At 36.9% G+C, this 27,470-nt stretch overlaps 1 protein-coding gene and 2 pseudogenes across 1 annotated transcript; all 3 read left to right on the top strand.

Annotated features, from left to right (window-relative positions):
- The first annotated feature begins 9,513 nt into the window (after positions 1 to 9,513).
- LOC102984825 (olfactory receptor 5H2-like) lies at positions 9,514 to 10,469 on the top strand. The gene is given in 2 exon segments (XM_024120336.2): positions 9,514 to 10,213; positions 10,216 to 10,469. Coding segments are annotated over 2 exon segments (873 nt in total). The 3' UTR covers positions 10,389 to 10,469.
- A 4,151-nt stretch (positions 10,470 to 14,620) lies between these two features.
- Positions 14,621 to 15,540, top strand: LOC102985114 (olfactory receptor 5K3-like; annotated as a pseudogene).
- A 6,459-nt stretch (positions 15,541 to 21,999) lies between these two features.
- LOC102985395 (olfactory receptor 5H1-like) lies at positions 22,000 to 23,074 on the top strand (annotated as a pseudogene).
- Positions 23,075 to 27,470: the final 4,396 nt, after the last annotated feature.

The following is a 27,470-nucleotide window of genomic DNA, read 5'->3' as shown; positions in this document are numbered from 1 at the left end:
CCGGGAAGATCCCACATGCCGCGGAGCGGCTGGGCCCGTGAGCCATGGCCGCTGAGCCTGCGCGTCCGGAGCCTGTGCTCCGCAACGGGAGAGGCCACAGCGGTGAGAGGCCCGCGTACCGCAAAAAAAAAAATAAATAAATAAATAAATAAATAAAAATTTAAAAATAAAAAGAAACTATGAAATGAAATCTGTATTGTTTAATGGTTATTTAGATTTAAAGGATGATATAATCTTGCTAAGTTCATCCAGTTGTCTGGACACTGCTGATGCTAGTTTGTTGGAAATACAAATAATATACTTGAGGTATTCTTTATTATGAAGTTGTATTCATTTTCTTAACCTGGAGATTGAAAAGAATACATAATAAATTATCTCTCTTTATGTATATGTGCATATGTTTTTTTCTCTTTGCCTTCCAATACCTTCTACTGAGTAAGACTTCTACTGTTCAGCAGATTGTTGATAATTTTATTCTAGACTGTGTTCAAAGAAATAACATAACTAGGATTGGGCAAAAACAAATATAAATCAAAATTAGAACTGTATAACTAAAGTCTGTTTTGTTGACTAATTATGGCATGTAGTCTTAGTACATGTAGTATTAGGAAAGTGTGAAAGCCTCTCTGGTATAGGCTTTCAGTTTAGCTCTTTTTGCTGGTCTTTTAAAACAAAGGTTTGAAAAATTTATTTCAAATTAATAAATTTAATTTGGCATCAGAATTTGGGCATGTGGGCATCAGAATCACCTGGGGAGCTTATGAAAACACAGACTGATGGGCATTATCATTAGAGTTTCTAATTCAGTCATGCTAATGCTGTTGTTTTGTGACTATACATAGCAAACTACTGTTGTGGACTGAATGTTGATTTCCCCCCAAATTCACACATTGAAGCACTAATCCCCTAATGTGGTGGTATCTGGAATGAGGACTTTAGGAGGTAATTAGGGTAGGAATAGATCATAAAGGTCAGGTTTTCATGATGGTATTAGTGCCCTTATAAGAAGAGAAAGAGGCAAGAGAACTAACTCCTCCCCACCACCCCCAAGAATACTCAACCTGCAAAGGCCAAGTGCCAAGGCTGCTGCCTACTAGGCCAGGAAGCAATCTCTCACCATGTACAATAAATATCTGCTGGCCCCTTGTTCTTGAACGTCCCATCTTCCAGAATGTAAGAAATAAATGTTGGTGGTATAAGCAACACAGTCTATGATATTCTGTTACAGTAGCCTGAGCTAAGATAATCACTGTTTTAAAATAATCAGTGAAGCAAAATTGTTATAGTATTAGGATATTTAGATATCAGATGAAATGGAGTTTCCATATACTCTATTCCCTACTTAAACAGCACTCTGAAAATACTTTGACAGTTTGCACCCTCTATTTATACTTTCCTTTCAGTTTTGGACAGAAAGATGCAAATAGAGCATCTATTTCAAAGGATGAAGTATTGTGGATTTTTAAATAATTTTTTCTCGGGAACCATGATTGATAGTGATGATAGCCAATAAAACCACAGTGTCTAATTTCAGTATGGTTAACGGGAGGGTTCTCTGTCCCTTCTGAAAAATTAATTACCAAGCCAGATCAGCATTTAGATCACCCCTTTCAAGTACAACTTCATATACACAACATTCCTTATGCTGTAGTACGTGACGTTTACCTCTTCTGAAAAGATACCTTCATAGTGAGACTTATTTAGAGCAATAGCTAACAGTTACATCATGATATTTCCCTCACTTTGCAAGAGAAAACAAGATGTTCACTAAACATACAGTGAGTTTTGGTCACAATCATGGTTGTCCAGAGTAACAGAACCAGGAGAATCTATATCTCACTACCTCCCTATACATCTATCTATCATCTGTCTATCTATCTATCTATATCTATACCAAGACATTTATTATAAGATATTGGCTGACATGACCTGGAGTCTGAGAGGTTCCATGATCTTCCCTCTGCAAGCTGGAGAGTGAGGACAGCAGTGTCCTACTTCAAAGGTCTCAGGCAGTAGGGTCAATTGTATAGATTCCTTTCTGAGTATGAAGTCCTGAGAATCAGATCATCAAGCGCAGGAGACTATCAATGCTGACCAGTCAAACAGAAAGTGAATTCCACCTTCCTCTGCCTCTTTGTTCCATCCAAGCCCACACCAGACTGGCTAACGCCCAGCTACACAGCGGAGAGTCATCAGCTTTACTGAGTCCACCAATTCCACACTAATTTGGAACTTCCTCACAGAAACACCCCCAAATAATGTTTAATTAGATATCTAGACAGTCCACGGACCAGTTGACACATAAAATTAACCATTACACGTTCACCTTTTGTCAACTTAGCACCCATACACATATCTTAAAACCACTCTATTTCTAAATAATGATAATAGCAAGGTCACCTAACATGATACAACTATGCTGTGTACAACCAAAAATGTATTACTTCCTCCCCGGAGTGGAGGTAAAATCTTTGAGCGATGTTTACTATTGATTCTCCTTGATATCTGGTAATACAAATACTAAGATGTCAAATTAACAACACTCAATTATTATACTATAAAGTCAGTACGTCTTATGTCTCATGATAAGGGAATAAGAGTGGAAAGAAAACAAAGCTGTTTGCTATACGCACACACAAATGTATTCATATCAAACTAAGAAGGAAATCTCTTGGCAAATTACACCTCATATCTGTAACTGGACATGTGATTGTTGCTGGTATTTTAACTAACTTCTTTCACTACCCATTCTGCATTCTCTTCGCCTCCAGCAAACACCTCACTCAGGTGGTCATTGTTCTTCACCTTGTGGAATAACCCAAACGTTCACTCCTGAAGAGTCTGAGCCATTAGAACTACTATGCGGTTTGGCCTGTTAAAGTTTTCCATTGATCTTAATCATGGGAATGATAATGCTAAGAGATAGCCTAGGGTATCTTCTGTATTCCAGACATACTCTTCCTTACCCTCTTTGTGGAATAGTCCAGTTTCCCCTTGGTAGTTGCCATCAATCACCTCAGCCAGCGCAGTAACTCACTTCTTTGTCTGATGAGTCAAAGAAACGTAAAGTCAAAGGGACCAAGGGGCAGTCTTCTTTCAGCTCAATGGAAGCATTGTTGTGTGTGATGGTGGAAGCAGGACTGCCCACTGTAAGGTTTTCCCTGCACTCCCGTCCTTCCTGAATGTCACAGAGAGGAGTTGTCATGCAACAGCTGTCCACTTTATGATGGTGCCTGCATACCATGCAGAATCATCTGTAAATCAGGCCCCAGTCTCCTCTTCTCTGTCAACTAATCATAGGGAATTCCCTATAGGACCACAGGTCCAGGCTGGGAGACAGAAGCCATTGCAACAGGAGTAGAGGTCAATAGCATTTGAGCCACTTCTTCATGTAACTTACTTGTGCCTTCAGGACCTGTTCCTGCCTGATCAAGTGTCTACTACTTCTATTCGATGAAGGAATGCTGCTGTGCACACTGAACTTTATGGTTAGTGGGTCAGATAACATTCAGTTTGTCACGGGCAGCTCTGGTATCATGGCAAATTGGTGGCCCATTGTTAAACGTTCATTTTTTACCAAGGCTCACTAGCAGTCCAACAGCTGTTTCTCTAAAGTAGAGTAATTATCCACAGAGGACGCCAGTGCTTTGCTCAAAATTCTAAAGGCCTGCACTGTGATCAACCTCTAGAGGCTTATTAAAGGCTCCAAGCATCTGCCACTGCCATTTCAGGCTCCACTGGATCTGCTGGATATGGTTCAAGGAGCAGAACAGCTTGCACAGAAGCCAAGACATGTTGCAAAGCCTTCTTTTGCTCTGAGACCCACTCAAAACTAGCAGTTGGTAAATGGGCTAGAGTAACACACCCAAATAATGCTAATACTGCTCCAAAATCCATAGGGGCACATTATGTGTTGTGCTTCTCTTTTGGTTTCAGGAAGGGCCAGGTGTAACAACTTATCCCTCAACTTAGAAGGGTTTTCTTGACATGCCCTATATCACTGGACACCTAGAAATTTCACTGAAGTAGAAGGCCCCTGAAATTTTGTCAGATTTGTTTTCCACCTCTGTCCTACAAATGGCTAACTAATAAATATTATTTCTTGCTAAGACCAATCAGCACAATGTCATCCATGTAACAGACTAGTGTGATATAATATTTACAAATCATATGTGTGATAAAAGGCTTGTTTCCAGGATATATGAAGCACTCTCAAAATTCATAATAAAAAACAACTAAACCAATTAAAAATAGGTAAAATATTCGAACACTTTACCAAAAGAGATATACAGATGTCAAAGAAGGATGCAAAAAGATGCTTTATAAAATTAGTTACTAGGGAAATGCAAATGAAAGTGCAATGAGATATTACCTATTAAAATGACCCAAATTGAAAAGACTACCCAGAGTGGAAGCAGTAATACAGGCCTTTGTGCTCAGAGAGAGGCAACCAAATAAGTTAGGAGATAATTATACAAAATTGAAGAGGGCAGTAAATTTTAGTCAAGTGTTGGTTTTGTTGAAGCTGCCTCTGCACATCATACTCTCCACTCCACTCTTCTGTGCACTTTTCACAGGCCTCCTTTCTTCTATGTTATTTTCTCCTCTACTTTGGCTTTCATCAGCAAAATTGTAAGGAAGCAGATTAATTGATCAACCAATCTACTAAAATGATGCTGTTTGCTTTCCCCCATCTAGCCATCCAAGTTCCAAGTGGAGGTTAAGCATTTTCTTTTGTTACTCAGATATCATACCAAAATACCACAAATAAGTAAGTTAAGTTTTATTTTTCTGAATGAATGTACACTGACAACTTTCTCTGTTAATGCAAAAAAGGCAAATCTGATCATGGTACCACCATTTCTAAACCCCTCAATAGCTTTCCTTTAAACTAAGGTATAGAACAAAGTCCCTGATCTGGTCTCCAAGGCCCTGTGTTACCCCCATATGCTGGCCTCCCTGACCCATCTGGCTCCTCCCTGCATCCCTCTTTGCAAGCCAGCTACATTTACCATGCTGTGCTTCTCCAATTATCTAGGCTCTCTGATAATCTAGGCTCTCCATGGCATCACCTCTTGGAAATGAAGATGTTCAAGCCCCACCACTGATCTACTGAAACAGAATTCACTGTGTGTGTTTGTGTGTGTGTGTGTGTGTGTGTGTGTGTGTGTGCGCGTTACGCGGGCCTCTCACTGTTGTGGCCTGTCCCGTTGTGGAGCACAGGCTCCGGACGCGCAGGCTCAGCGGCCATGGCTCACGGGCCCAGCCGCTCCGCGGCATGTGGGATCTTCCCGGACCGGGGCACGAACCCGTGTCCCCTGCATCGGCAGGCGGACTCGCAACCACTGCGCCACCAGGGAAGCCCCAGAATTCACTTTTTAACAAGATCTCCAGGAGACTCACAGTCATTAAAGTTTGAGAAGCACTGCTATAGGTTACCTCCCACTGTGGTCCTTTGTTTTGTATTTCCTTTACTCCTTCCCCAGACCTTTGCTTGGTAACATTCTCACCAGATTTCAGCTTAAAGTTGGGAGTTAGGTATGGGTCTGGAACGTGAGCTACAGTTTGCATGAGGAGGACAAATTTACTTGGGGTTGGGTCTTGACAGGAATCTAGAAATTAGGCCTCGTTAAAATCATGTGTGATTAGCTCAGATAAGACCATACGGATCAAAGCACTCAGAGCATCAACATTTATTGATAAACTGGAGTTTGCAAAAACATGTCAGAAGTGTCCTCTGTGGTTGAAAATAGTGCCATAAAGTGTAATTTCTATTGTTAAAACCAGAACTGTCTGCAATGACTGACGTTTATGATTTCAGAGACTGTGGTGCCCCGTGCAGCAACCTGGATTTCTCATACATGTCCAAATCCACAATGCCCAGAAGAACAGCTTAGCTTTGTCCAAAAGGTAATCAATGGGTGCTATCAAGGGAATTTAAGTTCTTCACTCCTTCCTCTTCTGGCAAAAGCACACAGTTATACAATTGGTTAACTCTTGTGTTCAACAAAAATTTATATAAACTTATGTAAACAACATTTTCCTGAGCTTGGATAATGAAGCCTCCAAAGTGAATCAGTGTGCAAAGAATTGTCACCTGTGTTATTGTCACTGCAGTGCTCTTATATTAGTTTCTACTTCAGAAAGCCAAACACTGAAAGGAGCTCAACAATTTCTAACAGATATAGGTAAGAGAGAATGCTTTTTGTAATATTCATTATTTTTTCAGAGAAAGTTAAAATACTGTTAAATTTATAATAATTTTGATTTGATTTACAAGATACCAAAATAGCCAGTTGAAAATGGAAAACAAATAGTGAATAATCTGCATGCTTTATTATTGTGAGTAAAATCTGGATAAGCAAAATAGCTCTAAGAATACATTGTACTCTTTAAATATTTAATCATCTGGTTAGCATACTTATAATGACTCTATAGGATAAGTTTTGGTGAATTAGAACTTTAAACAAATGAACAGTAGTTTAAGGATTCAGGTCAATGTTTTCTACATAAGAAATCTTTCTGATAATTGTGTTCAAAATATTTATTTAATTAACCATATTCTCTGATTAAATTTTAAGTTAAATCACTTAAATAGTAACCTCTCTATTCTTTTACCTACTTCTGACAATAATTTCATTATACATACATGTATATATACATATATATATACAGAAAAATGAAGAAAATGTTTCTCCAGTGCTTTTCTCAGATTTATGACTTAATAAGTATCCACACATCAAATTGAGAATTTTTGAAATGTTTAGTGATTTGAGATTGCATGGAAGGATGTTCACTTGAAATAAATGTACATTTAACAACTGCAGTTATTGGCACTGGTTATTTATATTGCCTGTATTAAGTTCCAGTCTTTGGATCAATTTTATTCCACTAATAAAACTTATGGAGAAGCAAATGCTTTAATCGCAAACCTGGAGGATTTCTAAAGAAAGTCAGCTCTAATCATAGTAATAACAAAGATAAAGCATCTTTTATGTATGAAAAGAACTTTGAGGCCATGCTAGTATATTTATGAGCAAAAAGTAAAATTAAAATGAAAGTTTTTAACACACCATTGTAAAGCAATTATACTCCAATAAAGATGTTTAAAAAAAATTCTTAATTAAAAAACCTAAAAAAAAATGGAAGTTTCTAATTCATACACAAATTCCATAGGAAAATAAACTTGGAGTTTTTAATAAAAGAAAAAGAAAGGTGACCCTGTGTTGACAACTTTTGTTAAAGCCAGAGTTGACAGATATTTATCCTCCAAATGCTGAGACTTTCCCCTTATTTCTTCTTCAGCCTTCCTCTGATACTTCCTCTCTCTCTTTATTTGCTTGTCTTTCCTGCACTTATTCATCTATGTTCGTTTGTCTCTTCCAGTTTTTTGTTGTTCCTTTTTTTCACCCACACAAAATTTCCATTCCACTTCTCTACCCATTCTCATCTCAATGCCCTCTTCTCTCTCTTTTGAAAACTTTCATGACATTGTTCTATAAGGAAAAATATCGCATCTGTCTATGGGCGGTGGTAAACAAATGTCAACTGTTGTCCACAACTTAGATACTTTATTTCATTCTCCTCACTGCTGTGCCACTTGCTTCCCCCCTTTCATTTCTCATTATTCTCCGACCTCAACTCTATCCCAAAATGGAAATTGCTCTCACTAAAAACTCTCTTAATTCCCACACACAATGATCTCTATTCACTCCTTATCCTACCAGAGCAATTATTTCATTTTAGGCACTGTATTTTCCTTTGTCCTTGAGTATTTTCCTCTCTTTAAGTTCCCAGCACTCAGCTTTCCAATTCCCTCCTGCTTCTCTGACACTCTGCTCTGTAGCCTTTTCTGGTCTTTCCTTTTCTCCTTTTATGTGAGCCAGAGCTCTTGGCTGCAAGATGAAATGTTAATTGAATGAAAATTGGCTTGGACATAGAAATGTTAGGGAAGTTGGGGAAATCCACTGGAGAAATTGGCAGGACACAAAGAAAGAAGTCAGTCAACAGCCAAAATCCCATCTCTAGCTCAATAACACCTGTTGTCATTGCTGCTGAACTTGAATACCGCAATTCACACTCTCAATGCCATTGCTATGGGTACAGGATTTTCTGGGGTCATGATATTGATTCCTTGGTTGACTTTACAACCAAAATGCTCTTTGTCCACATTTGACCTCTTTCTCCCCTCTCCATATCCCAAATACAGTGTAAGTGAGTTTATTTGGGCTAACCCTGTATCAAGCCCCCTCACTCTAGGTACCAGGGGGATGGGAAAGTTAGTTTCCAGAAACTTTGGCTTCTAGAGAGGATGAGAGCTTTAGTCTGCCACCAAGACTCATTTGGTAGAAAAGAGGATCAGATGTGAACCATCTAATAAATGATGTACATCCATTTTTAATCTCTTTAATATAACTTCTTCAAGTTTATTTTCATTCCTTCCTCTTTTTTTTTTACCTTATGCACACTGTCCAATGTATAAGCCATATATAAGTATGTTTTCAGCCACCTCAATGATACCCAAGTCATTATTTCTATTAAGCACTTGTAGAATCATACTGCTGAGTTTATCTCACCTGGATGTTCAGAGGATGCTCCTTGCAAAAACTGGCTACTGCATCTGAGTCTTCAATCTCAATTTTTAATGACTACCTATCCAGTCATTAAAGAGAGTGACTCTCTCTCCTTTACTAATTACTCCTTCACATTTAATGTGTCACCAAGTCTTAGTGACTCTACATTCTGATTTATTTTGATATATCTCTTTGTCTCCCTCATCATCCTAATCATATCACACATGAACTAAGAACCTCACATACATTTTAATCAACTGGGGAGCATTTAAAAATGCGTATTACTTGACCACATTCATGATCTACTGAATCAATTTCTACAGTAGTACCTCAGACTCAATGTTTTGCATGAAAAACTACCCCAAACAATTCAGATGTGTAATCTGGTTTGGGAATTACTGGACAAGAGTCATAACTTCCTAAAGAGTATTCAGGACACAAGATTCTTCTTCCTGCAGACTATTTCTACAACCAAATATTTAATTTCAAAACTAAGTGATGATGACACTCCACATCTTAAAAGTTTTCAGTGCTTGCCTATTACTTGAAGAATAAAATTGAAGATCATTCACATGGCATTCAATTCATTTGATAATCCAGGCTTTTCTAAGATTTTTTTGGTGTGCATCCATGTCAAACACACAGAATTTCCCTACCTCATTCAATAGTGTCCCCATAAATTTGCTCATGTTCAGAATTTCTTTCTTTTCTTCTAAATCTGTTTATTCCTATACATATTTTGAACTGAAATAATCACATTTTTCCAATATAGCAATTTCCCAAAATACTTTTCATGTATTAAAGAGTAAATAAAATAAATGGCATTCAGTCTAGTGTATGGTTTTATTTACATTAGCTTAACCAAATCTTCTTTTTAAACTTCTGATAAATGTTACTTTACATTTACTGCATTGTATTTTAGAGGCCATCTATTAAGGATATGGAAACGAAAAATGCAACAGAGCTGACAGAGTTTGCTCTCACAGGACTTACATATCAACCAGAGTGACAAATCCTCTTGTTCCTGCTGTTCTTAATGCTATACCTCATCACCATTGTGGGAAACCCTGGTCTGATTGCTCTCATCTGTAATGACCCTCACCTTCACATTCCCATGTACTTATTCCTTGGGAGCTTGGCTTTTGTAGATACTTGGTTATCACCCACAGTGGCCCCCAAGATGCTGGTCAACTTCTTTGCCAAGAGCAAAATGATCTCTTTGATTGCAAGATACAATTTTTTTCCCTCGCAATCTGTAACCATGGAATGCTTTTTGCTGACAACAATGGCGTATGATCGCTATGTGGCCATATGCAAACCATTACATTATCCAGTGATTATGACGACTAGGCTATGCATCTGGCTATTAGTCTTGTCATTTTTAGGTGGCCTTTTCCATGCCATATTTCATAATGCTTTTTTATTCAGATTAACTTTTTGCAATTCCATCATAGTACATCACTTTTACTGTGACATTATACCATTGTTTAAGATTTCCTGTACTGATCCTTCCATTAATTTTCTGATTTTTATTTTCTCTGGGTCAATACAGTTGTTCACTATTTTCATTGTTCTTGTGTCTTACACACTTATTCTCTTTACAATCTTAAAAAAGAAGTCTGTAGAAGGCATAAGGAAGGCCTCTGTGGAGCCCACCTCCTATGTGTCTCTTTATACTATGGGCCTCTTCTCTTCATGTATGTGTGCCCTGGATCCACACAAGCAGATGATCAAGATATGATGGACTCTTTATTTTACACTATCATAATTCCTTTGTTAAATCCAATTATCTACTGCCTGATAAGAAAGTCATAGATTCACTGACAAAAATGTTAAAGAGAAATGCTAATAGGTGTTCTTTTTTCATTAAAACAACACATAATTGTACAGGTTAGATGTTGCTATGTGTTGACTACTGTTCAAAGTTTTTTGCATTTATAATTGTCCTACTATTTTAATGACTTAAGATGTTAGTGCCTAACAAATTCCTTAAAGTATTTGCATATCTTATTCAAAAATATGTAAGGAGGGGGTGGAGGCAAGATGGCGGACTAGGAGGACACGGAATTTACGTCCACATTCCCTGTCCACTAGGGCACCTACCAGTCACTTGTGGGGTACCATGGACACCTAGGGGACAGGAGGAACCCCCAGCGACTGGGTAGGATGTGGAGCATGGGGGGAGTGAAGGGGGAGAAGTGGAGGCGGGACGGGACTGGCACCCCTGAGGGGCAGCTGGGGGAGGAGAAGGGATCCCACGCCCGAAGGGGGAAATTGGGGCACCACTGGAGGGAAGAGGATCAAAAGGGAGCATGGCCAGGTTTCCCTTGCCCACTTGGGGCCCCAGGAACCTGCTGAGATCCCGGGCCTGATCCTCTGCCCACTGAGGCTCTCTTCAGCTGTGCAGGTCCTGAGGGAGTGGGAGGGAGGGAAGGGGGGAGCAAGAGTAAAGGATGGACCTACAGGCCGGCACCTCTGAGGGGCGGCTGGGGGAGGGGAGGAGTTTCTACACCCAGCGGGATCCACCCATGGTTAGGGATCCACCCATGGTTAGGGGTCCAGGGGGGGATGGGGGAGACCCTGTGGGAGACCCTGAGGGGGGAACGGAGGAACGGAAGGGAACGTGGCCAGCACTTTCCCTGTCCACTTAGGCACTGGGGAGCCTGCTGGGCTCTCAGGCCTAATCCTCTGCCCTCGAAGCTTCCCTCTTACCGCACAGAGCCCAAGCCCTGTCCCTACACCCCCACCCAGGGCCCTACCTCTACACTCAGAAACCCCCTCCAACGTGCTGGGCCTAAACCCCACCCACACACCCTTACCCAGGGCCCTACCTCCAAACTCCGGAACCCCACACTCCACTCATGCTGCCTCTCCCCTTCCACGCAGGTCCTAAGCAGAGGCCTTGCACCCCGCTTGAACATCGCCCTGCCTAGGCCCCGCCCCAAAGGCCTTTTCTGGCTGTGTGCGTCATGAGCCTAAGCCCTGCCTAGGCCCCACCCCTGCCTACGTTCCACCCCCGCCTAAACTCCACCCCCAGCATAGCCAAGGACTTTTTTTTTTTCTTCTTTTAGGTTGGGGTTCTGTTTTACCTTGTTGTTGTTGACACATTTATATTTTTATTTTTTCTAATAAATCTTTTATTTTTCAAAATTTATTTATTCTTTATACTTTGTTATTGTTCTACTACTTTTGGCTTGTTCCCCCCCTTTTTTTTCTTTTTTCTGTTGTGGTTTTGTTTTACCTTGTTGCAGTTGTTTCAATTATATTTTTATTTTTCATAATATATTTTTTACCTTTCTAATTTAATTTTATTTTTTATTCTTTGTTATTGTACTGCTCCTTTTTTTTTTTTTTTTTTCTGCTGAGCCACATGGCTTGTGGGATCTTGGTTCCCAGGCTGGAGGTTGGGCCTCCAAACAAACAAAAAACAAAAGCCCAAACAAAATTTGTCCTCAAAAATTATATTAAGATTTAAAGGGTTTTCTCTTCTAAATGTTAGAAAAACGAAAGTATAAAAGCAAGTTTTTAATCTACTCTGATATACTTTGGAAAATTTTACACAATTTTCTTAGAATCAGTAAAATTGTAGATGAGTCAATTCAGATGAAAGGATTCTTATACATACTGTATTATTTATCATAAAACATTGTTTAAGTTTAATGTATATAACATGTTGATTTGATACATTTGTATATGGTAATTTGATTGCCATTGTAACATTAGCTAGCACTCTATCACATCACATAATTGTCATTTCTTTTTTGTGGTGGGAATAATTAAGATCTAGCCTCTTAGTACTTTTGATGATTATAATAAACTATTTTTGTCTCCATTTACTATACTGTACATTAGATTCCAGCACTTATTTATCTATTAGTTGCAAGTTTGTACCTTAAACAACATAACTCTTATTCTCTCACTCCCTATCTCCTGGTAACTACCATTTTACTCTGTTTTTATGAGTTTGGCTTTTTTATACCCACATGTAGGTTATATCATACAGTATTTTTCTTTCTCAATCTGATTTATCTCACTTAGCATAATGTCCTCAAGGTCCATCCATGTTTTCACAAATGGTAGGATATCATTCTTTCTGATGGCTGAATAATATTCAATTGTGTGTGTGTGTGTATATATATATATATATATATATACATAATATATACACCACACTATATACCACACCTTATCTATCCATCCATCCTATGATGGGCACTTAGGTGTCTCTGTATCTTGTCTATTGTCAATAATGCTGCAATAAACATTGGAGTGCAGATATCCCTTTTATAACTTGTTTCCATTTCCTTTGAGTATATACCCAGAAGTGGAACTTAGGGAACATATGGCAGTTTTATTTTTAATTTTTTGAGGAAAATACATACTATGCATAATGGCTAAACCAATTTATATTCACACCAACAGTGTATAAGAGTTCCCTTTCCTCCACATCTTTGCCAATACTTGTTATTTCTTGCCTTCATGATGACAGGCATTCTGAGAGGTGTGAGGTGATATCTCATTGTGGTTTTGATTTGCATTATCCTAATGATTAGTGATGTTGAACATCCTTTCATGTGCTGTTGACCATTTGAATGTCTTTTGGAAAAATATCTTTTTAGTTCCTCTGCACATTTTTAAATCAGATTGTACTTTTACTATTGAGTTGTATGAGTTCCTTACATATTTTGAATATTAACTCTTAATTTTTTAAATGATGAGTTTTGAATAATTTTCTTTGTAGATTCTTCTTCAAAATTAATAGAGTCAATTTTCAGAAGAGGTCACTAAGGATCATTGATAGGACACTGAAAACAAGTTCACACCTTCCAGGTCACTGGGATAGAGGTAGGACTGGAATCAATATCACTTTTTCCCCATAGCGCTGTACAGCTGTCATAAGAAGTACAAGTCACAGTTAACTTCAAAATGCCTATAATTTAATGAGGAAATTATACATTCACATATAAAAAAAGGTAGATTATACATAAGGCATTCTAGATTGTGTTGAGTATATAAGACATGTTTTTTGTTTGTTTGTTTGTTTTTTTGTGGTATGCGGGCCTCCCTCTGTTGTGGCCTCTCCCGTTGCGGAGCACAGGCTCTGGACGCGCAGGCTCAGCGGCCATGGCTCACGGGCCCAGCCGCTCTGCGGCATGTGGGATCCTCCCAGACCCGGGCGCGAACCTGGTTCCCCTGCATCGGCAGGCGGACGCGCAACCACTGCGCCACCAGGGAAGCCCCTATAAGACATGTTTGAGTGCAGAAAAAATGGAGATCAGTGTGGTCTGGGGCATTTAGTTAAAACTTTATTAAGTAGCCTTATATATAAATTATGCTTTATATAAAGGAGTAAATGATTTAGATATATGGGCAAAATCAACAGAAATAATCATGGACAGAGTCAGTGTTAATGGAAATGGGTATGACATTGGGAAAAGGAATAAAAGAGGTGATAATCAATGGATATTTAATTCCTTAGCTAGCCAAGATTACTGTTTTTACAATTGAATAGTCGTCCCCTTAACCTTAGTGATCTTCATGTAGTTCCTAAGATACAATTTTAACATGTTTATTGTATGTTTTTTTCAAACAGGCTCTCCACTGGGAGATTATATGAAAACTTTTGCTCAACGAAAAAGAATAAGTATGTAAAGAAAAACTGATTTTAAATTTATTTTTAAAATCTTTAATATAAATACTGACACTGAACTTATCTGAGAACACTGAACCAAATATGGATACCCTAAATTTGAACACTGTACTTGTGCAAATTCATAAAGATAAACCTTTTCCACTGTAAGCATCCTCCCTGGAGTTATCAAAATAGTCTCGTGAATCTGAGTTTCAGATTTGAGATCGTAGAGGCTGACATGTTAGGGGAATGAAAGTCCCCTAGGAGTTTGTGTGCCTGTATCACAGAGACAGTAGGAGAAGCTGAAGAAGCTCCTCTTCTTGTTGTAAAAAGAAAAATTTGAAGATAAAATTATACATGTTCTAAATTAGAATCTTATATCTTCATAATTCTTATCTCAACAGACAATATAGAGATGACTGAGGATAACTGCTCCTTGACAACTGAATTTATCCTCATAGGACTTACAGATCACCCAGAGCTAAAGATCCTTCTGTTTCTGATGTTCCTTACCATCTATCTGATCAGGGAAACCTTGGTCTGGTGGCATTGATATTTACAGAGCATGGTCTTTACACATGAATGTACATCTTTCTTGATAACCTCACTCTGATGGATTCCTGTTGTTCCTGTGCCATTACCCACAAAATGTTGGAGATATTGTCCTTTTCTAAGGACAGAATGACTTCCCTCTATGAATGCATGGCACAATTTTGTTTTCTCTGCCTTTCTGAAAGAGCAGATTCCTTTCTCCTGGCAGCAATGGCCTATGATCCCTTTGTGGCCATATGTAACCCACCTCAGTACCACACCATGATGTCAAAGAAACTCTGCATTCAGATGACCACAGCGGCTTACATAGCTGGAAACCTGCATTCCAAGATTCACACAGGGTTTCTGTTTAGGTTCACTCTCCGTGGGTCTCATCAAATCATTCACTTTTTTTTTGTGATGTTCTTCCTTTATACAGATTCTCCTGTATTGACCCTTATATCAATGAATTAATGATATTTATCTCTGGAGGAACAGTTCAAACCTTTACTATTACCATAGTAATAATCTCTTACCAGTACATCATTTTCACAATTTTCAAAAAGGAAATCTAAAGAAGGAAGAAGGAAAACTTTATCTACTTGTGCATCACACTTTGTCTCAATACTCTATGGTTCTCTTCTCTTCATGTACATTCGACCAAATTCAGTTAATGAAGAAGATAAAGATATACCCGTTGCTATTTTTTATACTCTAGTGATTGCTTTATTAAACCCTTTTATTTATAGTCTAAGAAATAAGGAAGTAATAAATGTTGTGAAAAAAATTATGAAGATATCATAACATTCTGAAACAATTATCATGCTATGTGGACAATGGATTTTAACTTGATAAAACTTTTTCAAAATCAAGGAATACTGAGAAAGTGGGAAATGACAACTTTATATATAAAATGTTAAATTATTAACACATGATTGGTGTATGAGTCAAATAAACAAGTTCAGAAAAGAGACTTTCTGCTAAAATGTATTCCAAAATATAAGCTGCTAGGTTTCATCAGGGGTAAACTAAATAATTACTCTTGAGGTCAAAATTATGTTCCAGTATAATTAGTTCCACCAGTTACTCTTAGTTTCAGAGTATAATGAGTTACAATTTTCAATAAACCCAGCAAACCCTAGACGGTTAGGCTCAGGACCTGCGCCTCCATCAAATGGAGGTTGCCTCCATTTGATATTGCTGGCAAATTTCTCCAATCTGAAGGCGTAATCTAACAAACTCCCCATGTCTCAAGTTCTTAAAAATTAATCCCTTCTTGGGCTTCCCTGGTGGCGCAGTGGTTGGGAATCCGCCTGCCAATGCAGGGGACACGGGTTCGTGCCCCAGTCCGGGGGGATCCCACATGCCGCGGGGCGGCTGGGCCCATGAGCCAAGGCCGCTGAGCCTGCGCGTCCGGAGCCTGTGCTCCGCAATGGGAGAGGCCACATCAGTGAGAGGCACGCATACCACAAAAAAAAAAAAAAAAAATTAATCCCTTCTTAAGCAATATTGTGTGACAGAAGTAAACTATATATTTCCATTTGAATCTCAATTTTGAGTTTAAGAGATTATATTTGAATATGAATTCATGTACAATATTTATTCACTAATCAACAACACTTTCCTCTTATTGTTAGTCAATTTTCTATCAAATTCTCTGAAATAGAATATCTGAACAAATTGGTGATTTATCAATCTGAAGTTGAACGTGTTGCTACTTACATTGACATCCCTTATGTATTTGATATTATCATGTTGTTTGCTTTTGATTGGCAGTCCATCATATATGACAGTGTAATTCCTGAATATATTAATTAAATAAAAGTTTTTTTCTCTCTGATATTATGTCACTTGCTTGTTATTAGGAATACCACTAACCTGGACTGATTCCAATTATGATTATTGATATATGCATAGCATTAACAAAAACCTGGAGATGCTGATCAAGCATATTGAGATATAAAATGTTAAAAATTCTACATTTATAAACAAAAACACTTATTGATCCTTACATGTACAATTATGAAAGAAAAAAATAATTTACTGAGAACCTACTATCTGCTAGGCACTAAGCTAGAACTCATATATATTACCTACTAAAGAGTTAGACATGATTTTTCATGATTTTCCTCAGTAAAAAATTTCATACTTTGAAATATCAAGGAAAGGATTTATTACCAAAAGACCAAATCTAGAAATAATAAGCAGATTAATTGATGTATGTGATTCTCTGATCATTTGCCTTTTGGCCTCAATCAATTTTCCAACTTCCTCTTCTGTGTTTTGTTTTATAATTAAGGACCACTGTAAACTCTATTTCCAAGACTCCCTCCCTTTCAAATGTCTTCTGGCTAGATTTGCACAATGAGAAGCACTGTAACTAAAGAGTGGGGGGAAACCCACAATATTTCTCCCCTGTTCCACTGCTATAGGGAGTGTCTCTAGCACAAGCTGCATCTTATCACTGAGTCCACCTCCTGCAAGGAAACTGCTCAGGCGGGTCAAATCATGGGTTCTGTTAACTAACCACTCATCCTCATGGGAGCTTCCTACCATTAGTAATCTCTGGGCTGCCTTACTATTCCCTGTTTGACTTTTTGATTTTACAACACTTTCAAACCGTTTGCTAAATTAAATTTTCTCTTCTTAACTAGTGGGTAAGGTCTTTGTTTTCCTGAAGTGTTCCTCTTACAATGACTACATAAAGTTTAAAAACTTTTATATAATAATAAAATAGAAGAGTTAACAGCCACATAAAAATACAAGAAAAAATATTTAAGACATTTATGAGGGAAAGAAAAAGTTTTAACACTTTTAATAGATAAGGAACTCTTACAATTCATTAAAACATGCAAACATCTGAATGGAAGGAAGGGCCAGTGAACATTCAACCGAAGAATTAAAAATATCCAATAAGTTTAAGAAATATATTTATCTTATTTCAATTTAAATAAATGAAATTTAAAATTGTTTGTTTTATTTATTTTACTTCTATGGGGTGAGGGGAAAGAAGAGCTATCAGTTTGGAAAACATTTAAAAGTATAATGATAGCCAATTTGTGGGAATATAATGGAGCAGTTGTACTGCTAAGATTGATACAGTCTTTATGAGGACAGTAAACAAAATAGATTAGATTTGGGGTGGCCACAACTGAGGAAGAATCTTGATTATGGGACTTAGAGGTCATCCGGGCCCAGGGTAGAGCCTGGGTGGGACAGTGGTGGCCACTGATGGCACTTACTAAAGTGGCACCTCAGAAGCCACCCAGATCTCTTAGCAGAGCCATGGACACCTACACAGGCAGCACACTGAACCTCTGTGCATGTGACCCACTCATTTTAACACTCTCCTCTGCTGGGGCAAAGCTTCCAGCACAGGGAGAGGGAAAAAGACACACTTAATTTGAGGGAACAGGGCCCCCTCAAAGCCCAATCCTCATGGCTTCTGAAAAAATAAATAATAAAACATAAATGAACAATTTACCAGATAAAAAATTTAAACACTGGTAGGAAAAATGTGAACAGAATTAGGGAAAATAATTGATCTAAACACTAAACAATTTAACAAGGAACTAGAATGTAAAAAAGACCCAGTCAAAAATGAATAATTCAATAGCTGAAATAAAAAACACACTAGAAGAAATGAATAGCAGACCAACTGATACAGAAGAATGCATAAGTGATTTGGAAGACAGAATAATGAAAACCAACCAGTCAGAACAACAGGAAGAAAAACAAGTTTAAAAAATAAAAGCACTCTGGAATACCATGAAGTGTTTCTATATTCACGTTATAGGGGTTCCAGAAGGAGAAAATGGTGAAAAAAATGTATTTGAGGAAACTGTAGTTGAAAATTTCCCAAACCTGAAGAAGGAATAGATATCCAGGTACACAAAGCACAGAGGGTCCCAAAGAAGATGAGCCCAAATAGACCCATACCAAGACATATCCTAACAAAAGTTAAAGAGAGAACTCTAAGGCAGCAAGAAAAAGAAGAGCCATATTCAAATGAATCCCCATAAGACTATCAGCTGATTTCTTTGCAGAAACTTTGCAGGTCAGAAGAGTAGCATAATGTATTCAAAGTCCTGAGAGGGAAAAACTTGAAACCTAGGATACTCTACCCCTCAAGATTATGATTTAGAATAGAATGAGAGATAAAGAAATTCTCAAACAAGCAAAAACTAAAGAAATTCATCAATACTAAAATACTAAAAGAAATTCATCAATACTAAAATACTTTTCCAAATGGAAAAGAAATAAGAATCTGTAAGAAAGGGAAAAAAATCTCATTAGGAAAGGCAAATATATAGTGAGGGAGGACCAATCAATTAAATAAGCCAGTGTGTAGATTAAAACACAAAAAATTGTAAGAGCAACTTTAACTACAGTAAATAGTCAAGGGATAAGCATGAAGATATAAAATATGACATCAAATACACAAAATGTTAGGTAGAGGAGTAAAAATGTAGATCTTTTAGATTGTGTTTGAGTGTAAACAACTACCAGTTTAAAGCAAGTAGATATAAATACAGGTCAACATTTAGGAATCCCATGGTAACCACAAATCAAAAATGTACAACAGATACACACACACACACACACACACACACACACACACACACACACAAAGAAAGCAAGCATAATCTTAAAGAAAATAATAAAACCACAGAGGAAGAAAAAAGAAGAAAGAACAGAGAAGAACTACAAAAACAACCAGAAAACAAGTAATAAAATGTCAATAATTACTGTAAATGACAATGGACCAAATGCTCCAATCAAAAGACAAAGAATGGCTCATTGGACCCTTCAATAGGCTGCTTTCAAGAGACTGCTTTAAGGGATAAAGACAAACAGACTGAAAAGGAAGGGTTGGAAAAAGATATTTCATGTAAACAGAAATGACCAGTAAGTGGGGGTTAGCAATATTCACATCAGACAAAATAGACTTTAAAACAAAGGCTATAATGAAAGACAGAGAAGGGCATTATATTATGATCAAAGTATTAATACAAGAAGATATTATACTCATTAACATATATGCACCCAATACAAGAGCACCTAAATATATCAAACAAATACTAGCAGACATAAAGGGAGAAATTGAAAATAATACAATAATAGTAGGGTACTTTAACAGCCCACTTACATCAATGGACAGATCATCCAGACAGAAAAGCAATAAGGCAACAGTGGTCTTAAATGACATGTAAGCCCAGTAGAACTTAATAGATATATACAGGACACTACAGCTAAAAATAGCAGAATATACATTCTTTTCAAGTGCATATGGAATGTTCCCAGGACAGATAACAGGCTAGGCCACAAAACAAGTCTCAACAAAATTAAGAGAATAGAAATATATAAAGCATTTTTTCCAACCACAACATTATGAAACTAGAAGTCAATTACAAGAAGAAAAATGAGAAAAGAACATACAAGTGGAGATGACACAACATGCTACTAAAAAACCAATGGGTCAATGATGAAATCAAAGTGGAAATCAGAAAATACCTTGAGACAAATGAAAATGGAAGAACAACACTCCAAAATCTATATGATTCAGCGAAAGCATTTCTAAGAGGAGGCTTTATAGCCATTCAGGCCATTCTCAATAACAAACAAACAAACAAAAAGCAAATAAACAACCTAACCTACCAAATAAAAGATTTAGAAAAAGAACAAAGCCCAAAGTTAGCAGAAGGAAGGAAATAATAAAGGTCAGAGAGGAAATAAACAAAATAGAGATCAAAATGACAATAGAAAAGATCAAAGAAACCTAGAACTGGTTCTCTGATATGATAAAAAATTGATAAGACATTAACCAGGCTAACCAATAAGAAAAGAAAGGACCCAAATAAATAAAATAAGAAATGAAAGCAGAGAAATAACAGCTGATAACACAGAGATCCAAAAAATCTTAAGAGAATACTACAAATGGTCATGTGCCAACACATTGGACAACCTAGAAAAAAGGGGCAAATTTCTTGAAATATACACCCTGCCAAAACTGAATCAAGAAGAAACAAGCAATTTGAACAGACTGGTCACCAGTAGTGAAATAGAATCTGTAATTTTAAAAAGTCCCTTCAAACAAAATACAGGACCAATGGTCCTGCATCTTCTTGATTCGGTTTTGGCAGGGTGTATATTTCAAGAAATTTGCCCCCTGCCAAAACCGAATCAAGAAGAAACAGGCAATTTAAAGATGTAGACATAGAGAATGGACTTGAGGACACGGGGTGGGAGGGGGAAGCTGGGGTTAAGTGAGGGTAGCATCAACATACATACACTACCAAATGTAAAATAGTTAGCTAGTGGGAAGCAGCAGCATAGCAAAGAGATATCAGCTCAGTGCTTTGTGATGACCTAGAGGGGTGGGATAGGGATGATGTGAGGGAGGCTCAACAGGGAGGGGATATGGGGACATATGTATGCATATGGCTGATTCACTTTGGTGTACAACAGAAACTAACAGTATTGTGAAGCAATTATACTCCAATAAAGATCTATTAAAAAAAAAAGTACAGGACAAGACAGCTTCACTGGGGAATTGTACTAAACATATAAAGAAGAGCTAATACCTAAACTTCTCAACCATTTCAAAACCTGAAGTGGAGGGAACACTCCCAAATTCATCCTATGAGGCCACCACTATCCTGATACCAAAACCAGACAAAGACACTAAAGAAAGAAAATAATAGACCAATATCTTTGATGAAGATAGATGCAAAAATGCTCAACAAAATATTAGCAAACCATACCCAACAAGTATAAAAAGGATCATATACCATGATCAAGTTGGATTTACTCCAGGGATGAAAAGATGGTTCAGTATTCACAAATAATGTGATACACCACATTAATAAAAGGAATGATAAAAATCATATGGTCATCTCAATAGATGCAGAAAAAGCATTTGCCAAGATTCAACATCTATTCATGATAAAACCTCTCCTCAAAGTGGGTATAGAGGGAACATATCTCAACATAATAAAGTCCATAAATTTAGCACATATTTAGAATGTCTTTCATTTTTCTAAGTCTGTCCATTGATTCACATTTTTTGAATTTAAATGATTGCATTTATTTCCATCTTCTCCCCCAGAAAAAAGATCCCATCTATTAAGGAGGTATAATAAACAAAATTAAGAGGAAATTCTGAAATGCATGTTTCATTTCAACTCTCTTCCTCCATAGTTTCATTTTATAATTTCTTATTGACTATTCCTTTCATTTACTCATGTATTTCAGACACTGCCCAGTGAGGAGATGGAAAAAGAAAATGCAATGTTACTGATAGAGTTTATTTTCATAGGACTTACATATCAACAAAAATGGCAAATCCCCTTGTTACTGGTGTTCTTGGTGATATATCTCATCACTGTCATGGGGAACCTTGGTCTGATTGCTCTTTTATGTAATGACCTTCATCTTCATATCCCCATGTATTTATTCCTTGGGAATGTGGCTTTTGTGGATGCCTGGATATCATCCACAGTGACTTCCTCCTGGCCCCAGCCAGATGTTGGTGAATTTCTTTGCCAAGAGCAAAATGATATCTCTCACTGAATGGAAGATACAATTTTTTTTCCCTTTGTAATCAGTGTAACCACAAAATGGTTTTTGTTGGTAACAATGGCATATGATCGCTATGTGACCATATGCAAACCGTTACCTTATCCAGTAATTATAACCAATAGACTAAGCATCCAACTGTTGGTTTTGTCATTTTTAGGTGGCCTTGTTCATGCCATACTTCATAATGTTTTTAAATTCAGATTAACCTTCTATAATTCTATCATAATACAGGACATACACTGTGACATTGTACCATTGTTTAAAATTTCCTGTACTGACACTTCCATTAATTTTCTGATTGTATTTATTTTCTCTGGGTCAATACAGTTGTGCATAATTCTGACTGTTCTTGTCCCTTATAAAGTTGCTCTCTTTACAATATTAAAAAAGAAGTCTGTACAAGGCATAAGGAAAGCCTTCTACACATGTGGAGCCCATCTCTTAACTATCTCTTTATACTATGACCCTCTATTCTCCATTTATGTGCTCCCTGGATCTGCAGAAGCAGATGCTCAAGATACAGTGGACCCTCTATTTTGAGCTGTCATAATTCCTTTTGTTAAATCCAGTCATCTATAGTCTGGGAAATAAGAAAATCATAGGTTCTCTGGCAAAAATGCTAAAGAAAATGCTTAGATCTCATACTAATATCTGCTCTCCATTCATTAAAAGTCACATAAGTGTGCAGATTAGATATGTGTTGATTAGTGTTCAAAGTTTTTGCGCTTACAATTGCCCTAGAGATTTTATGACTTAAGGTAGGAGTACTAATAAATATATTAAAATATGTGCATATATTAGTCAAAAGTATAAAAACCATAGAAAAATTTAATCAAGTGTTCAAGTCAAATTAATTAAAGAGGAAAACAAATTAATATATTTTACACATATGTTCTCAATGTGGCTCCATAAATGCACGATGCACTATAATAGCACAATTGCTCTGAAAAAAAACTGAATATGATTTTTTGATAGTAAAACAGCTGTGCAGCCTGGAAGCTCATATCATGTTTACCTCCACAGTGGAGGCAGGTTTGTGTTTAAGGAAACAGAGGCCAATTACAGGAACTTTGCTAGCCACCAAAAGGACTTTCATTACATTCTATTTGGGACATGGTGAAATTTATTTCTTGTGGGGACTTAATTCTCATATTACACAGAGAAGTCAGCAGAAATGAGAAGGCAATAAGCAAAAATGAGAAAGGAGTTAAATAAGTGAAAGTCAGAACAAATTGTAAGAGGATGCTTTTAGCTCAGTGTGTGTCTATAAATAATGAGAAGAGGGAAGCTGCCTCTCACTGTCTATGATGCCTTGAAAGGCACTGTCCAGTTTTCTTGTATGTTGTATGGTAATCTGAAAAGCTTTACTAATTCAGAAAGCTAAGAGATGAGATTTCAGATTTAATTGGGATGGGCATAGAGAAGAAAAGAGAAATGACAGAATAGGAAGGAAATGGATTAATCCTTCGTACAATTTAAAAATAAAGAAACTGATAAGAAAAAAGAAGTAATACGTAAAGGTTATTAGAATATATTGTTGAGTAAAAGAGGCTTCAAATGCATATTATCAAAGTTCAAATAGTTTTAAGATGATATGATATTGGTGAGTCCATTGAGTAGCTAGAAAAGACATAAAAATGAACAAGAGTTGTTCCCCCAAAGTCCCCCAAATTATGGGGGCATAATTTGTGCCCCCAAAGTCCTTAAATGTTAGCTTTTGTCCCACTCCATACTCTGAATAATAAATGATTCATCTTCAGGTCCATCCCTGACCTTCCAATCTCACCACTGATTCCATACACATTCCTACTGACACCACTGAGGCCCCCACCCTAAAATTACTCATATTTGTCATTTGCAATAGTCTTGTTACTTCCTTTATATTATGTTGATATTCTCTTACTTCCCAAACATTAGTGTCAGATTATTCTTCATAAACAACACTCTGATTAAATAATATTCCTCTTCAATAAATTTTAGTGGATTGCCATTGCTACCAGATTATGTGTATATATGGTACATGTATGCAGAACTTCATATACGAATAAACATGTTTAATTTTCAGATCTATGTATAGATAACATGATATATAAACACATCTACATCTAAATATATTACCTTGCATTTGCTTATGCTGGCATTATTTGAGGACTTTCTCCCCAGATTTGATTTAATTCTGAAATCTCTGCCTCTACAATTTTCCTAATGGACCATATGTTATACCCAAAATGAATTACTGACAGCCTCTGAACAAACCTTCCTCTCAGGTACATGGTTTTGTTCATACAGGTCTGTCCACTGAGAATGCTCTCTACAGGTGCATCTCTTTGTTTACAATTGAAATGGTCCTTTCTTCAAAGTCTATCTTAAATGTTACAGTTTCCATGATGCATTTCCAGATTACCTCAGAGAGAATAGGAATGCTTCCTCGTTTGAAACACTGAGTAGTTTATTTGTTCTTTTAGACCACAAATGACCTTGTGTAATACTTATTTTTGGCCTACAGGCATTTTTTTTCAGACTATGACTTACAAGTCTGATTATTCGTCAATCTTTTGTGGTGCTTAGCACAGCTGTTTACACACATGAGGTCCTAAATAAGTATTTATGAAATATACAAACAATTGAAATAAATATGACTTCAAAAATACTTCAGATGAAGTAAGAGTGCGTCCCTTGTTTTCAATCTTGTAATGAGTTCAGGGAGATCACTTTGCCTGGGATGGCTACTGCATGTCAGTTCACCACCCTGTTTCTTTTAAGATAATCACAAGTATCATACACATAAAGTGAATTAATCTTATTCTTTTTATCATGAGGATTAGCTCCTGGGATATATCAGGAGAAGCCCTTTAGTTAGATCTTTGGATGAAAGTATTCATAACAATGTCATTATTACATATTTCAGGAGGTGGGCACAAGATTAGACCAGGTCAACTTCCAGGAGAGATACATTGATTTCACTAGAAAAAAATTAGTTGTCAGGCTGGATCAAATTTTGGACCATCATTCTCAGAGAAGTTTCATATACAAGTTATTCCTTGTGCTATAAAAATATGATGATACCTTGTTTGAGACGGTACCTTCTAAGTCAGCTTCATTTGGGGGTTACAGTTAACAACTGCATCATGATATTTCCATTTATTTTTCAATATAAAGAATGTGTTTCACTAAATATTCAGTGTTTGTATTAGTCAGAATTGTCCAGGATAGTACCAATAGGAGATCTATATCTATATCTATCTCCACAATATATATACACACATACATACACATACATGTAGACAGATATAGAAATCAACTTATATCACTCTCTATATAAATCTACATCTACATGTACCTCCATATCCATATCTACACCTATATGTAAAGACTTGTATTATTAGCTGTGACTCACCTTATTATTATGCAGGCTTAGAAGACCCATGATCTGCTATCTGCAAGGTAGAGATCCAGGAAAGCTGATGGTAGTTTTCAGCTTGAAATTGGAGAGCCAATGGTATAAATTCCACTACATGTATGAAACCCTGAGAAACAAGAGCATGGAGGGCAAAATAAGATTCATGTTCCTGATCAATCAGCCTTCCTCTGCCTTTCTGTTCCATTCAAGCCCAGAATGGATGAGATGACATTCACCCACAAAGGGTGCTGCAATCAACTTTACTTGGTCCACTAGTTCAGTACTAATCTGTTCTAGAAACACCCTCACAGACACACAAAAAAATAATGTTAACTGGATATCTGGGCAGCCCTAGGCCATGTCAACTTGACACAAAAAATTAACCATCACAAGTCCACCTGTTGTCAACTTGGCTACCACACATAATTTCTTAAACTATATTTAAACTTCAAACAGAGACAACAGGTTACCTGGGCCAACATGGCAGAGTACAAAAACCCTGAGCTCACCTCTTCTCACAGACACATCAAAATTACATCTATTTACAGAACATGATGAGAAAGACCAGAATCTACCAGAAAATATCTACTACAACTAAAGATATAAAGAAGGAACCACATTGAGATAGGTAACAGGGGCAGAGTTGTGGTATAATCAAGACCTATACCCCTATATAGATTGCTACATATAAACCTCATGGTAACCACAAACCAAGAATCATAAGAGATACAACACACAAAAATAGAAAGGAATCCAAACATAACACTAAAAACAGTATTCAAATCATAAGGGAAGAAAACAAAAGAAGAAAGGAACAAAAATGAAGTACAAAAACAACCCTGAAACAATTAACAAAATAGCAGTAAGTACATACTATCAAGAATTACTTTAAATGTAAAAGGACCAAATGCTCTAATCCAAAGATGTAGAATGGCTGAAGGGATACAAAAACAACACCCATATTTATCCTGCCTACAAGACATTCCCTTCGGATCTAAAGACACACAGTGACTGAAAATGAAAGGATGAAAAGTTATTCCATGCAAATGGAAATCAAAATAAAGTTAGGGTAGCAATACTTATATCAGACAAAATAGACTTTAAAACAAGGACTGTAATAGGAGACAAAGAATTACATAACATAATGATCAAGGGATCAATCCAAGAAGATACAACAATTGTAAATATGTATGCACCCAACATAGGAGCACCTCAATACATAAAGCAAATATTGGTGAACATAAAGGGAGATATTGATAATAACACAATAATAGTAGGAGACATTAACACTCCACTTACATCAATGGATGGATCATCCAGACAGAAAATCAGTAAGGAAACACTGGCCTTAAAGGACACATTAGACTGAATGAACTTAATAGATATGTATATAGAACATTCCATCCCATAACAGAAGAAAACACATTGTTTCAAGTACACTTAGAACATTCTCCAGAATACATCACACATGGTAGGGCACAAAACAAGCCTCAGGAAATTTAAGAAAGTTGAAATCATATCAAGCATTCTGACCATAATGCTATGAGACTAGAAATCAATAATGATAAAAAAATCCCTCCAAAAAACACAAACATGTGGAAGCTAAACAACATGCTACTAAACAACCAATGGATCAATGATGAAATCAAAGAAGAAATTTTTAAAAACAGGAAAAAATGAAAACACAGTGATCCAAAATCTATGGGATGCAGCAAAAGCAGTTATTAGAGGAAAGTTTATGGCAAAACAAGCT

This window comes from Physeter macrocephalus, chromosome 1 (assembly GCF_002837175.3).
Source record: "Physeter macrocephalus isolate SW-GA chromosome 1, ASM283717v5, whole genome shotgun sequence".
In the NCBI taxonomy this organism is placed as follows: Eukaryota; Metazoa; Chordata; class Mammalia; order Artiodactyla; family Physeteridae; genus Physeter; species Physeter macrocephalus.
The sequence above is the reverse complement of the archived record's forward strand: the minus strand, read 5'-3'. Positions and strand labels throughout refer to the sequence as shown.